Source organism: Phodopus roborovskii, unplaced genomic scaffold (assembly GCF_943737965.1).
Source record: "Phodopus roborovskii unplaced genomic scaffold, PHOROB, whole genome shotgun sequence".
Lineage (NCBI taxonomy): Eukaryota > Metazoa > Chordata > Mammalia > Rodentia > Cricetidae > Phodopus > Phodopus roborovskii.
The window spans coordinates 129,798-142,976 of record NW_026125537.1 but is presented as its reverse complement, the minus strand read 5'-3'; the positions used below and the strand labels follow the sequence as shown (position 1 = coordinate 142,976).

The window sequence follows — 13,179 nt, the reverse complement described above, 5'->3', positions numbered from 1 at the left end:
ATATCAGAGAAGGGCATTTATGGTACCCTTTCCACTGTTATTTAAATTGTTAGTTGGGGTCAGTCTTGTAGGTCTCTGGACGTTTTTCTAGAGTCAGTTTTCTCTTCAAACCTATAATGGCTCCCTCTTTTATGGCATCTCTCTCTTTTTCTTCTTTTTCTCTCCTCTATTCCTCCCCTAACTCAGTCTTCCTAATCCCACATGCTTTCCTCCCCTTTCCTTTTTTCTAGCACCCTCTCCACTCACTGCCCCCCTCCGCATTCCCAATATGCTCAGGAGATCTTGTTCCTTTCTCCATCTATGAGGGACCTTGTATGAATCTCTTAGGTTCCTCCTTGTATCCTAGTTTCTCTGGCGGTGTGAATTATAGGCTGGTGACCCTTTGCTGTATGTCTAAAATCCATATATGAGTGAGTACATATCATGTTCCTCTTTTTGTGACTGGGTGGGTTACCTCATTCAGGATGGTTTCTTCACGTTCCATCCATTTGCCTTTGAATTTCAAGATTCCATTGTTTTTTTTTTTTTTTTCTCTCTACAGAGTAGTATTCCATTGTGTAAATGTTCCACATCTTCTTTATCCATTCTTCAGTTGATGGCATCTAGGTTGCTTACAGGTTCTTGCTATTACAAATAATGCTGCTACGAACATAGTTGAACACATGTCTTTGTTGCATGGATGTGGATCATTTTGTATATGCCTAAGAGTGGGATTGATTGCCGGGTCCTGTGGTAGACTGATTCCCATTTTCCTGAGGAATTGCCATACTGATCTCCAAAATGGCTGTACAAGTTTTGCACTCCTACCAGCAGTGGAAAAGTGTTCCCCTTTCTCCACATCCTCTCCAGCATAAGTTGTCATTGGTGTTTATAATTTTAGTCATTCTGGCAGGAGTAAGTTGGTATCTCAGAGTTGTTTTGATTTGCATTTCCCTGATAGCTAAGCACTTTCTTAAATGTCTTTCAGTCTTTTTGATTTCCTCTATTGAGAATTCTTTCTTCAGTTCTGTACCCCATTTTTGAATAGGGTTATTTGGTGTTTTGGTGACTAGTTTCTCCAGTTCTTTGTATATTTTGGAGAACAGCCCTCTGTTAGATGTAGGATTGGTGAAGATGTTTTCCCAGTCTGTGGGCTGCCGTTTGATCTTGTCAACTGTGTCTTTTGCCTTTCAAAAGCTTCTAAGTTTGAAGAGGTCCCATTTATTAATTGTTGATCTCAGTGTGTGTGCTACTGGAGTTGTGTTCAGGAAGTACCAATTTGTTTTAGGATACTTCCCACTTTCTCTTCTAAGAAGTTCAGTGTGGCTGGATTTATGTTGAGCTCTTTGATCCATTTGGACTTGAGTTTTGTGCATGGTGGTGACAGACATGGTTCTATTTGCAGTCTTCTACACACCATCATCCAGTTGTGCCAGCACCATTTGTTGAAGATGCTTTCCTCTCCCATTGTGTACTTCCAGCTGTTTTGTCAAAAAGCAAGTGTTCATAGGTGTGTGGCTTAATATCAGGATTTTTGATTAAATTCCATTGGTCTACCTGTCTTTTTTTGTGCCAATTCGAGGCTGTTTTCAGGACTATAGCTCCTGAAGTCCCTTTATTGTACAGGGTTATTTTGACTATCTTGGGTCTTTTGTTTTTCCATATGAAGTTGATTATTATCCTTTCAAGGTCAGTGAAGAATTGTGCTGGGATTTTGATGGGGATTGCATCGAATCTGTAGATTGCCTGTTGTTTCTTTTGTGGTGGAGGTTGAGGGGGTAGTGGTGGTGGGGTGGGGTTTCATGTAGTCTGAATGAGGATTCAGGGGACTTCATGTAGTCTGAGTGGTAGGATTCAGAGGGCCTTCATACAGGCTGAGTTGGGAGAAGTTTAATAGGGCTTCCTGTAGGCTGAGTTTGTAGGGGGTGTTCAGCCGTAGTTGGTCTGGGCTGACTCTGAGCTTCTAATGCAGCCAAAGCTGATCCTGAAACTGGAGGTTTTCTAGGCCTGGTATCTGGCCTAGAGTCTGCCATAGCTCTGATATGAGGCAGTGAGTGAAGCAAAGCCACTTGACGTACTTTGGATAGTTGGGGGCACAGTCAGCACCTCTATTTTTATTTTTCTGTCTTCACTTGAAGGTTGAAAGTTTGTTTGTTCCCCCATGTGGTTCCTTTTCTTTTTTTGTGCTGGTTCTTTACCTTAGGTGCCTACCTCCTCACCCTCAAGGACACTTTCTTTGATCGAGCCAAGGCTTGCCAAATCATCGCTTCAATACTGGTTGGCAAGGATGAGAAAATTAAAGTGCGCCTTCCACCCCCAACAATACTAAAGGTGTGTTGGGGTCTGTGTGGGTAGCTGGTGGAATGGAAGGGACTGTGCTGGGCTTGCAGGTAGTCACTGCACCCTCTTGCTTTACTGAAGTGGACCTTGCTGAGACCAGCCCAGCCCTCATCTGCTGCCTCCTTTCCTCCAGCCTGTCACCCTGTGGACTGGGAAGCAAATCTTCAGTATCATCCTCAGACCCAGTGATGACAATCCAGTGAGGGCCAATCTCCGGACCAAGGGCAAGCAGTACTGTGGCAAGGGGGAAGACCTCTGTGTCAATGACTCCTGTGAGTGGAAGGGATGGATAGAACGACTCTTGTGAGTGGAAGGGATGGACAGAATGACTCCTGTGAGTGGAAGGGATGGGATGGACAGAACAACTCCTGTGAGTGGAAGGGGAAGGACCAGGGCACATGGAGCAAGCAGGTAATCTAGAGTGAGCTTTGCTAAGAGCAACTTCACTGTTTCTGCAAGGGCTAGGAAGGAAGTGTTTTCTTCATGAAAGTGTAGCTGTGCTTCTATCTCAGTGTTAGTCTCTCTAGAAGGCAGGGGTCATTTAGACAGAGTTCCAGTGATCAGAATGGTCCTTCTTAACAGTTTTATCAATTAATGCAATCTGTTTTTTTTAAGTTTAAGGGCAGAAGGGACAGGTGGCATCAAAGATTGTTTAAGGTTTATAGTTTCTTATCATTATTTTTATTACATGCCATTTAGAAGACGTGTTCATTGTCTAACAGCACAATAATAGGCATTTTTTTTTTTTTTTAAATGGAGATAAGGTCTTACACTGTAGCCTAGGCTGGCCTTGAATTAACAGAAGTCCTTCTGTCTCACATTCAGGAGTGCTGGGTCTTCCATGGTGAACAGTCCCACTTGACTCTACTTTGGTGGTGAGGATTAAACTCAGGGTTTTACACATGATGATATCACAGAGCTACACCTTGTCCCAAGACTGACTGTTTCTTTAACTGACTTTACATGGTCAGAAAGAAGTCTTGCTAACATGAAGATTATGTAGAATATATCAGAAAGAGGATTTAAATACAAGTTACCTGGGTCTCTTTAAAACAGTACCCATAGCCAGCATCCGTAGCTACTGTCTAGCACAAGCTCCTTAGTTCTCCCCACACCATTGGCTAGCATGGCCTTGGGACTAGCCCTGAACCTCCAGGATGTGCTACTGAGTTCTAGCTTTTAGAAGGTTTTTGGTTTTTCTAATATTTGTTGCCTTAACAGAAAACAAAGTTTTCTTGTTTTGTTTTTTAAAAGATTTATGTATTATGTGTACAGTGTGCATACCTACACACCAGAAGAGGGCACCAGATCTCATTACCGATGGGTGTGAGCCATCTATGTGGTTGCTGGGAATCGAACTCAGGACTTCTGGAAGAGCTCTTAACTACTGAATCATCTCTAGTCTCTAGAAAACAAAGTTTTTAGAAGAAATTCTTTGGCTGTACTTAGAATTTTCAGAATGTAAGCATTTTTCTCAACCAGATAATTGTTCATTTAAATGCATTGCCATTATCACCCTTCCAGATGTTACAATCCAGAACAGCGAGCTGATGAGTGGCAGCATGGACAAAGGAACCCTGGGGTCAGGATCCAAGAACAACATTTTCTACATCTTGCTACGAGACTGGGGACAAAATGAGGCTGCCGATGCCATGTCTCGGCTTGCCAGGCTGGCTCCTGTCTACCTATGTGAGTATCTCAGCAGCTTCATGTTTTATGTTAATGCTGTGGTCTTAGTGTTTTATGCAAAGTCTTAGTGTTTTATGACAGTGTATACTTTCACTGTTTCATTCCCACATCCACACAGGATAAAATATGCAAAGTCATTTGTGCATTTAGCAGTGACTTCAACTCAGGACTGACAAGTTGATAGATTGGAATTGATTTTCAGTTTTTCTAATCAGAATCTGTGGAATGTATGAAAGGGTGTATTGCATAAAAAGCTCTTTGTGGGCTGCTTCCCAGGTGCCTAGGGGGAACTCTGTAGCCTCTAGGCCTTCCTTAATTCATCCCAACCAAATGATTCAGTATTGCCCTGTTGTGCTTACATGGTTCTTTCCTTTGCTTTGAGGGTGGCATAAATCAAGTGAGTTTTGCATGTTTCCCAAAATACCAAGTTTTATTGCTATTTGTGTGTTTGTGTGTGTGTGTGTGTGTGTGTGTGTGTGTGTGAGAGAGAGAGAGAGAGAGAATGTGTGTGAGTGTGTGTATGTGTATACACTAGTGTCACAGCATGAGTATGGCAGTCAGAGGACAACTTGCACAACTTTCAGGAGTTTCTCCTACCATGTGGTTGTTGGGGATCAGACTCTGGTGGTCAGGTGTGGTGGCAAGCATCTTTACCCACTGAACCATCTTGCTAACCATATTATTTTGATTCTTCTCATATTTGACTAACTCTTTGCCTGGATGGACAATTTTAGAATGGATATTTTACCTCGGAAGTCTTTCAGTGTTGTTCTATTGTAGCTTCTAGAGGTACTGTGGAAAGGGTGCAACCATTTCTATTCCCACAGTGTGTTGAACCTTTTTTTTTCCATCCTGGAGGCAATAGAGTCTTATATTTAATATTATTAGAAAAGTTCACAGTGTAGCCCTGGTGTAGGCCTTTTAATTTCTTGTGCTAATCACTCAGCTCTTAAAAATTTGCAATAGTCTCCTTTCTGGAAATTTCCTCATTATTTCTTTGATAATTTGATAGTCTCCACTTTTTTTTTTTGGTTTGGAACTTAATGTTAATTTCATTTCCAGTTACTGAATCAATTTGCTTTTCTTACCTTTTTCTTTTAAATCTATGTCTCTATTTGTTCCTTTTGTCTCATCATTTCTGTTGATTTTTAAATGTTTTCTTTGGTAAGTCTTGGATTTCTGACAAAATTTTCCAGTTAAGGTGGGGCTTTGTCTTTTATCTACATTGGGATTCTTCCAGCTTCCTCTGTTTTGTTTATGTTTTCAAGACAAGATCTCACTATGTAGCTGCCACTGGCCTCAAGCTCATGGGGATCTGCTTGTCTTTGCCTCCCATGTACAGGGACTAAAGGCACGCACAACACATCAGGCTGTAGTTGCCTCATTTTGTTGTCTAAATTTGACTTTGACTACTCTGAAGGAATCTTATTGAGTATTTTTACATTTGTTCTCTGAATTTCTATTTCCTTCCTTTTTGTATTTGTGTTCTTAATATTTCACATTAAAAACTACCCTAAAGGGCTAGAGAGATGGCTCACAGGTTAAGAGCTCAGAGGTCCCGAGTTCAATTCCCAGCAACCACATGGTGGTTCATACCCATCTATAAAGAGATCTGGAGCCCTCCTCTGGCATAAAAGCATACTTGCAGAACACTGTACACATTATAAGTAAATAAAATCTTAAAACAAACAAAAAAAGAAAACAAGGAGGGGGCTCAGGGCTCCCTGTCATATATTGCAGAGATAGTTCTCCAGTCTCTTGTCATCCTACCTGGCTGGACTGGTATTTTCAAATCCAGAACGCTTGGTCTCTTCTCTGAGGATGTATGTGAACTGCCATCTGCCTTTCAAGCAAAGCCCAGATCCTGTGTCTTGCACAGATTCTTTGTCCGTTTTCCTTATTTCTGCATCTTGGTGTCTGCAGAAATTAGTGGTTTCACTTCCAAGCCTCTCTAGACTTGTTGGTTCTCCACCTGAAGATACTGGAAGGGCCTTTCCTTTCCCATGCAACTAAGACTCAACTACCCACTCACTTCTCATGTACAGCTTAGTCCCAGTTTGCGAGAGATGGCATTTATATTTGCGTTTTTACCTCCCAATTAGGGACTAAACTCAGGTTCACATACTACTCTCTCCACTGAGTTACACCCAAGCCTTACACTTCCTCTTTTTCCTTCTTTGATAGTGATTTCTGAGAGGAGAAGGACAGGCAGCAGGGGTACATTCTATCTGACAGCTTGACTGATAATGGTTATCACTCTTTTGCTCTGCCTGCCAATTTTTCCTCAGCTAACCGTGGGTTCTCCATCGGGATTGGTGATGTCACACCAGGTCAGGGACTGCTGAAGGCCAAATATGAGCTACTAAATGCAGGCTACAAGAAATGTGATGAGTACATTGAAGCCCTGAACACAGGCAAGCTGCAGCAGCAGCCAGGCTGCACGGCTGAGGAAACTCTAGAGGTGAGACTGTCCTCTTCATGACCTGTGTCTTGTACCTTTCCCTCACTATAGTGTAGAAGATATGCTCTTGAAGCATCAAGTCTTCTTAGCTGGGTCTGCTGACATACACCTATAATCCCAACCTCCTGGAGGATGAGTCAGACATTCAAAGCCAGTGTTTTGTTTTCTTTTCAGATCATATAAATAGTTTGCTAAAGAGGGTTCAAAACCTGGTTGGCAAGTTTAGTTATACAATGGCTAAAAAGATGGGAAGATGAAGAAATCTTTCTCTTTGTGAAGGTTTTTTTGAGACAGACTTTCTTGTTTAACACATAGTCTCTAATCCACAATCTGCCATTCTGAGTGCTGGGCTTACAGGAGTGTACCAATCTCCTGGAAGTCAGCTCCTTTGCAATCTTCCTGAGTTTTAGACAGAGAAGTAAGAGAAGGCTTCTCACTATACCCACCTAGAAAATTAATTAAGGCCTCAGTAGGACTATAACTTCAGCACCTTAAATTGTGAGGTGTGACATTCTTTGCTCATGCAGATTGAAGACAGATGGAGGCAGACAGACTACAAGCAGAGCCAGAAGTTCTTCACTTGAGCATTGTGCATCCACAGGGGTGCATCTGCACACGGCTGTGTGTCCATGTGCTGTCACACATAGCGATAGATATTCTGTTTCATGAACAATTTGAAAATGTTTTGGGATTTTGTTATAATTTGCTATTCACATATTCCAGACCTTTTCATAAGAAAGATTTTTGTACAACTTGGCCTTTGATTGTGGGAATTCAGGGTATTCATTGATTAGAAATCTGACATCCTGCTGGAATGTTCTAAAATTTTCTGTAAATGTTAGATTGAAGTTTAGTGGTCTGCAGAGCCAGAACATGGCTCCTCAAAGACTGCAGTTTCTTTCCTCTCTCCTTGCAGGCCCTGATCCTGAAGGAGCTGTCTGTGATCAGGGACCACGCTGGTAGTGCCTGCCTCCGAGAGCTGGACAAGAGCAACAGCCCCCTCACGATGGCCCTGTGTGGCTCCAAAGGTGAGTTAAGCTGGCTGTGTGCCCTGCCATGGGCTTGGCTCTAGAACACATCTTTGGTGGTTGTAACTTTATAGAGGCCCTTCATTTCTTTAAGAGCTTGTCTCTAAACTATGAAAGAGTGAGCTTTTGTTGGATTTGGGTGGGGCAGTTTAAGTCTTTTGGAGACGCTGTTTGGTAATGTGGCTGGATTTCTGAGTTTGAAGGTGCTCTGATCAAAGTTGGTGTTGAAAAGAAGAAAGCTGAGAATTTTTAGTAATAGATATAGTGATATAGCAATCTTTTTTCTTTTCTTAGGGTGCTGAGGACCACTGAGCTTAGATGTGACAAAATTCTTTAACTTCGTATTTACTTAAACCCTTATAGCATTAAGTTTCATAATACCATGCTCAAATTCAGAACCTCGGGGTTTCTATTGCTATAATTTTTGTTCTTTATGAAATAAAATTCTAGCTATCTAACTTGGTTATCTAACTCAGTGTTCTACTTCTTGCTCCTGGTGTACACCTGGGGTCTCCTCTCTTCTATCTTTGCTTCTCTTACTCTTCCACACACATTCATATTCCTTCTCCCCACCCTTCTCTCTGTTGTCAAGAAGCCAATCTGACAGTCATCTGAAAGATTCTAGTGGCCCTTCTCTCCACCCCACATATGCACATTCCCCTGAGCCCTTTCCTTGGTTCAGCCTCTATTACTATTGTTCTGTCCTTCAATACCCTTGAACTCCTAGACTTTAAGGATAAGGGTTGTGCTGTATTACATTTTATTTTATCCCTCTGTTCTACCTGGCGTCTGTTATTGTTTCCAGTATAGTTTTACATTTCTGACCTGTTCCCAGGTTCCTTCATTAACATATCACAGATGATTGCCTGTGTGGGACAGCAAGCCATCAGTGGCTCCAGGGTTCCAGATGGCTTTGAAAACAGATCTTTGCCTCACTTTGAGAAGCATTCAAAGGTAAATGGCAGTGGAAACTTGAAGATCTATTTGTCTAGATTATCCCCTGAGGAACACACATTTACCAGGATCCAAAGCCATTGGTTATTTTCACTTGGTGTTTACATAGGATGTGTTGCTGTGGCATTGAGTTGTACTTCATGTGAGCCTTCACCCATTTGAAGTGCCTGTTCAGAGTTGTACCATAATCACTAGTTTTCATTTTCAGTAGCTCTAGCTACAAGTGATTCTGGTTTGGAGGTAGGTGGGATGGCCCACAATAAGGATGACTTGAAGGCCGGCTTTCCAAAGAATAAATGCCCTCAGAGGATGTTAACACTTCTGGGATAGCAGCTCCAATTCCCATTTGCCTGTTCTGTGTCATTTACCTGCACTGGTACTCCAGCAAAGATGGTGTGTTCAAATTATTTCTCCTATACGCAAGGGTATAGGGCACTTGCCAGTTCTTGGGTATGTATGGGTATATGCAGGGTTACATTTTCTTGGTAGATGTATTTTAGAATTTTGGACCTGAATCCTCTTTGATTTCTTTTTTCCTACCTCTCTTTAGCTTCCTGCTGCCAAAGGCTTTGTGGCCAATAGCTTTTACTCTGGCTTAACACCTACTGAGTTTTTCTTTCACACAATGGCTGGTCGAGAGGGTCTTGTTGACACTGCTGTAAAGACGGCTGAAACAGGATACATGCAGGTAATTTGAGGAGCTGTCATTAGCAATATACAATAGTGCTGTGTGAGTGCTAGTCTCACCTTCTCTGTGATTGTGTGTGTGCCTGTTTGTGTTTTGTACAAGAGCTGTGCTTTACCCCCATCTTGGTATTGAAGGGGATCATTTAGACAAGTTGTGCTCTGGAACTAGAGAAACAAACAAAATAGTAACCCAATTTAGATAATTCTGTGTACTCTGAAAGGAAGAGACTAGGCCAGAGTCCCAGGTGGCTAAGTCCCCTAGAGGGGAGTGCTCAACTTGTAGCCTGGAACTGATCAATCAGCCTCCCTGAACTGTTCTAGCATGACTGGGGTGTGGGGGTGATAAGTGCTCACTAGTTACTGAGAGGTTTGCAACTTACCTTGCCACTGTTTAGGTCTCCTTATTCATCCTTTTCATGGCTCCAAGGAATTACAGCTTCAGGGTGACATGGTTTGTTGCTACACTTAAAAATGGCTATAAAACTTGACCCTCTGGGTCTTTCTTTAGGTCGCAGCAGAGGATTACTTTTCAGATTCCATGGTCATTTCCACTCCCTGATACATCAGTAGCTTTGTGTGTTGGAAGAAAATCCCTGTGTGTTTGTGTTGCTCAGGGTTGCTCAGGGCCTCCCTAATTCTAGGCCAGTGTGTTAACTGCTGAGCACAGTTCTAGCCCCACAAAATGGTTCTTTTTTTTTTTTTTTTTTTTTGTTTTTGTTTTTGTTTTTTTTTTTTGACTATTTATGACACAAGTTAAATTTGACAAGATGTTGGGCCACATGCTTGATACAGTTTTGTGTCCTGTCTGTCCAGGTGATATGGGAAGGATAGGCTGGAGACACTGTTCCAGACAGTGTCCTGTCTTACCTTGCTTGTTATCACCTGGTGCTGTAGATATTTGCTGGGAATTGCCCTTTGTTTGTTTTTGAGGTGTGCTACTTTTGTCAGAAACCCAAAAACTGTGGATGCTTTTTCCATTTGTCCTGTGAGGAGCTGTGACTTAGGTGTTGACATATGCAGAATGAATTTCCAAGAGCACCATGTAAACCTAGAAGGAGTAGGTTCTGGCAAATTTGTTTTCTAAGTTTTCTCACATTCTCTAGGCCAGAGTCACACTGCTGGCTGGTGGTGGAAGGTTTTCCCAAACATAGTGGAGAAATGGCTACTGTCCTTGATTCATAGTCTATTGCTCTCTCTGCTTCCTCCTCCTCTCTCCCAAAAGAGGGCTTACATCTGGTTCTCTGTATAGACGTATGCATGGACCCTGGCTTGAATGTATATAAAAACTAGTTTGTACCACAGAGAGCTGAGTGGGAAGGCTAAGCAGCCCCTGAAAGAGATGTGCAGAGTTCTTGGGTCTGGTGAGGTTTCTGTTGCAGGAAGACTTGACTTCCACGCCCAGGCTAGTGAGGCATTTGTGGCCCTGCTGTTCTCAGACAAGGGAGGGACTCTTACGGGATATCTAATAAAGTGCTGTTGATGTAATTAAGGTACCTGTAACCTAGGTCTGGGGATGTAGCCTATTGGCAGAATGCTTACCTAGTACACTCAAGGCTCTGGGCTCATCTTTAGCACCATAAAAAGCAAGCAAACAAATAAACAAATGACCTATTCCTTTAAAATTTTGAATGGCAAGTCTGATTCTGTGCTGTGAAGCAGTCTTCCCCAGCACTTGAGCCTTCTTTTCTTCCTGCAGAGGAGGCTGGTCAAATCCTTGGAGGATCTCTGCTCCCAGTACGATCTGACAGTGCGGAGCTCCACTGGTGACGTCATCCAGTTCATCTATGGAGGAGATGGCTTAGACCCTGCTGCCATGGAGGGCAAAGATGAGCCTCTGGAGTTTAAAAGGGTTCTCGACAACATCAAAGTGAGATACATCACTCTGTTGAGGGGTACAGTCTTCTAAGAGGCTTTGTCATATGTTTTGGTAGTACCATACTTCTACTTAGTCATCTCTGCTTCACTACTAGATTAGTACCTTGCTATTTGTTACTCTGTTTTCATTCATGAGCCTATCGTTAGCCCATATCAGATGCCAGTGGACAAGGCCATGGCTCATCTAGTGGAGTGGACTAAAGACAAGTTTATAAATCATGAGTGTTGGACAGAAGTCTCATTTCATATTCTGTAGCCAAGGATATGATTTGGAATCACTCTTTTTGAAGATAAATTAGACAGGATTCATCTGGAATTCAGTTTAGGGCCTTTTGACCCAGCTCTTCTAGCTGCAGAAGGTGGTTCTGCTGAGATGTTTTTTAAAGTTGTTTCTAGTAGTTAGAAGCCACCAGTTAAGAATGGATCAGAAACCACTAAAACTTTGAGGAAACCCCATGAGCTTGAGGAGTATTGACACACTTCCCCTCTGGAGATGTTAAATTGGTTGGTTGGTTTTTGTAGTGCTGAAGTTGTTTAGGCATAAGCCTAGAGTATGCTGAGCAACAGCTCTACTATGAACAACACCTTGATCCTTTGTTACTTTTTTACTGTTTTATTTTCAGGTAAGGTCTTGCTCAGCTGCCCAAACTGGCCTTGAATTTATTCTGCAAACAGGCAAGCTTTGAACATGTGATCAACATGTCTGGGCCTTCCAAGTAGCTGAGATGTCAGGGTGGGCCATGAGGCCTGGCTACAGCAATGTACATTTTTAATACTATTCTTGGCTGGAATCCAGTTGGGAAGTAATAGATCTATACTCACTAATTACAGTGGAACTCCTTGAATAAGGTGGAGATTCCTGACTGGGGTGATAGTTAAAGCCTGTAATCCTGCGTTGAGAGGGGAGAGGAGCAGGAGTTAGTGAGCTTGAGGCCAGCCTGAGCTACCTGATCAGACAGACAAACAAAAGGCAGAGTATCTGTTTATCTGGTTTTCATTTTCACATGAACAGTATAGAGTTCATTAGCAAAGAGAGCCAAAGGTTGTTAAAAAGTCACTGAGTAGTTTTATGTCTGGTAAATTCCTCTGCCTAGTACTCTCCCTCCCCCCTCAAAAGGCATATGTAATGCCATGTCCTTTCTGTACTCAGGCAGTGTTCCCGTGTCAGAGTGAACCTGCTCTAAGTAAGAACGAGCTCACCTTGACTACCGAGGCCATCATGAAGAAGAATGAGTTCCTTTGCTGCCAAGACAACTTCTTGCAGGTAGGGTCTGTCCCATGGTGCTGAGAACATGGTCTGTCAAGAGCTTCCCATTGCATTTTATAAGCCAAGGTCTTAATGTGGTTTTTGTTCTGTCCTGGGCAGTATCTCACTAGCCAGCATGAAGAATTAATGTCTTCTCTTTCAGTTGGAAAAAGAATCCAGAGAACTGGTCTGTGTGGGCCATGTTAACAGCTCCATGTCCACTCTTTTACTCATTCTGCAGCCATTCTAAACATCTGTTATTAGTGACTGCCATGTATCTCAGATTACAGTCTCTTTCCATCATGGATCAGAAACCCATTGCATTTTCCTATTCTTGGGGGCCTTCATCATGGTGTGCTTTGAGGGTTTCCTTGGTTTACCTTTTGTTTTTGACTATATGGGTACTGGGGATTGAACCTGGATCCTCTGGAAGTGTGTAACCTGTGCTCTTAACTGCCGAACCATCTCTCCAGCCTTTTCTGAGACTTTAATTCCTATAATTAAAACAAACAAACAAACTCTTAAGACATTTCTATCTAGAAAGATATCTGAACTATAGGGTTACTCTCCATGTCTCATTACTTCTCAATAAATTAATTGAGCAAGGCATGGTTTCTACACCTTAAGTCCCACCCAGCACCAGGATGCAGCCTTGTCTACAAATTGAGTTTCAGGACAATCAGAGCTGCTACACAGAGAAACTCTGTCTTGAAAAACAAACAAACAAAAAGAAACAAAAGAAAAAGAATTGACTAGCCCAAGCAATCATGAGAAGCTGTAACCATACGACAGAGACAGTGATGCTCAGAGTGATTGATGATGCTTCCAAAGAAGCCTTCACAGCCCAAGATGACTCATGGGAAAAGGTTTGGTAGTGAGACATCTTAAGCAAAGTATCAGCTTCCCCAGAGTGGGAGGCT

The 13,179-nt window shown here is 42.4% G+C and overlaps 1 protein-coding gene across 1 annotated transcript in view; it reads left to right on the top strand.

Moving 5' to 3' along the window:
- Polr3a (RNA polymerase III subunit A) overlaps positions 1-13,179 on the top strand; it is a 49,561-nt gene that overhangs the window by 16,378 nt on the left and 20,004 nt on the right. The window contains exons 13-21 of the mRNA XM_051176685.1: positions 2,183-2,310; positions 2,453-2,591; positions 3,844-4,008; positions 6,297-6,469; positions 7,386-7,497; positions 8,333-8,451; positions 9,002-9,139; positions 10,835-11,005; positions 12,164-12,277. Coding sequence (XP_051032642.1) covers positions 2,183-2,310; positions 2,453-2,591; positions 3,844-4,008; positions 6,297-6,469; positions 7,386-7,497; positions 8,333-8,451; positions 9,002-9,139; positions 10,835-11,005; positions 12,164-12,277 — 1,259 coding nt within the window. The remainder of the gene's footprint in view (positions 1-2,182; positions 2,311-2,452; positions 2,592-3,843; positions 4,009-6,296; positions 6,470-7,385; positions 7,498-8,332; positions 8,452-9,001; positions 9,140-10,834; positions 11,006-12,163; positions 12,278-13,179) is intronic.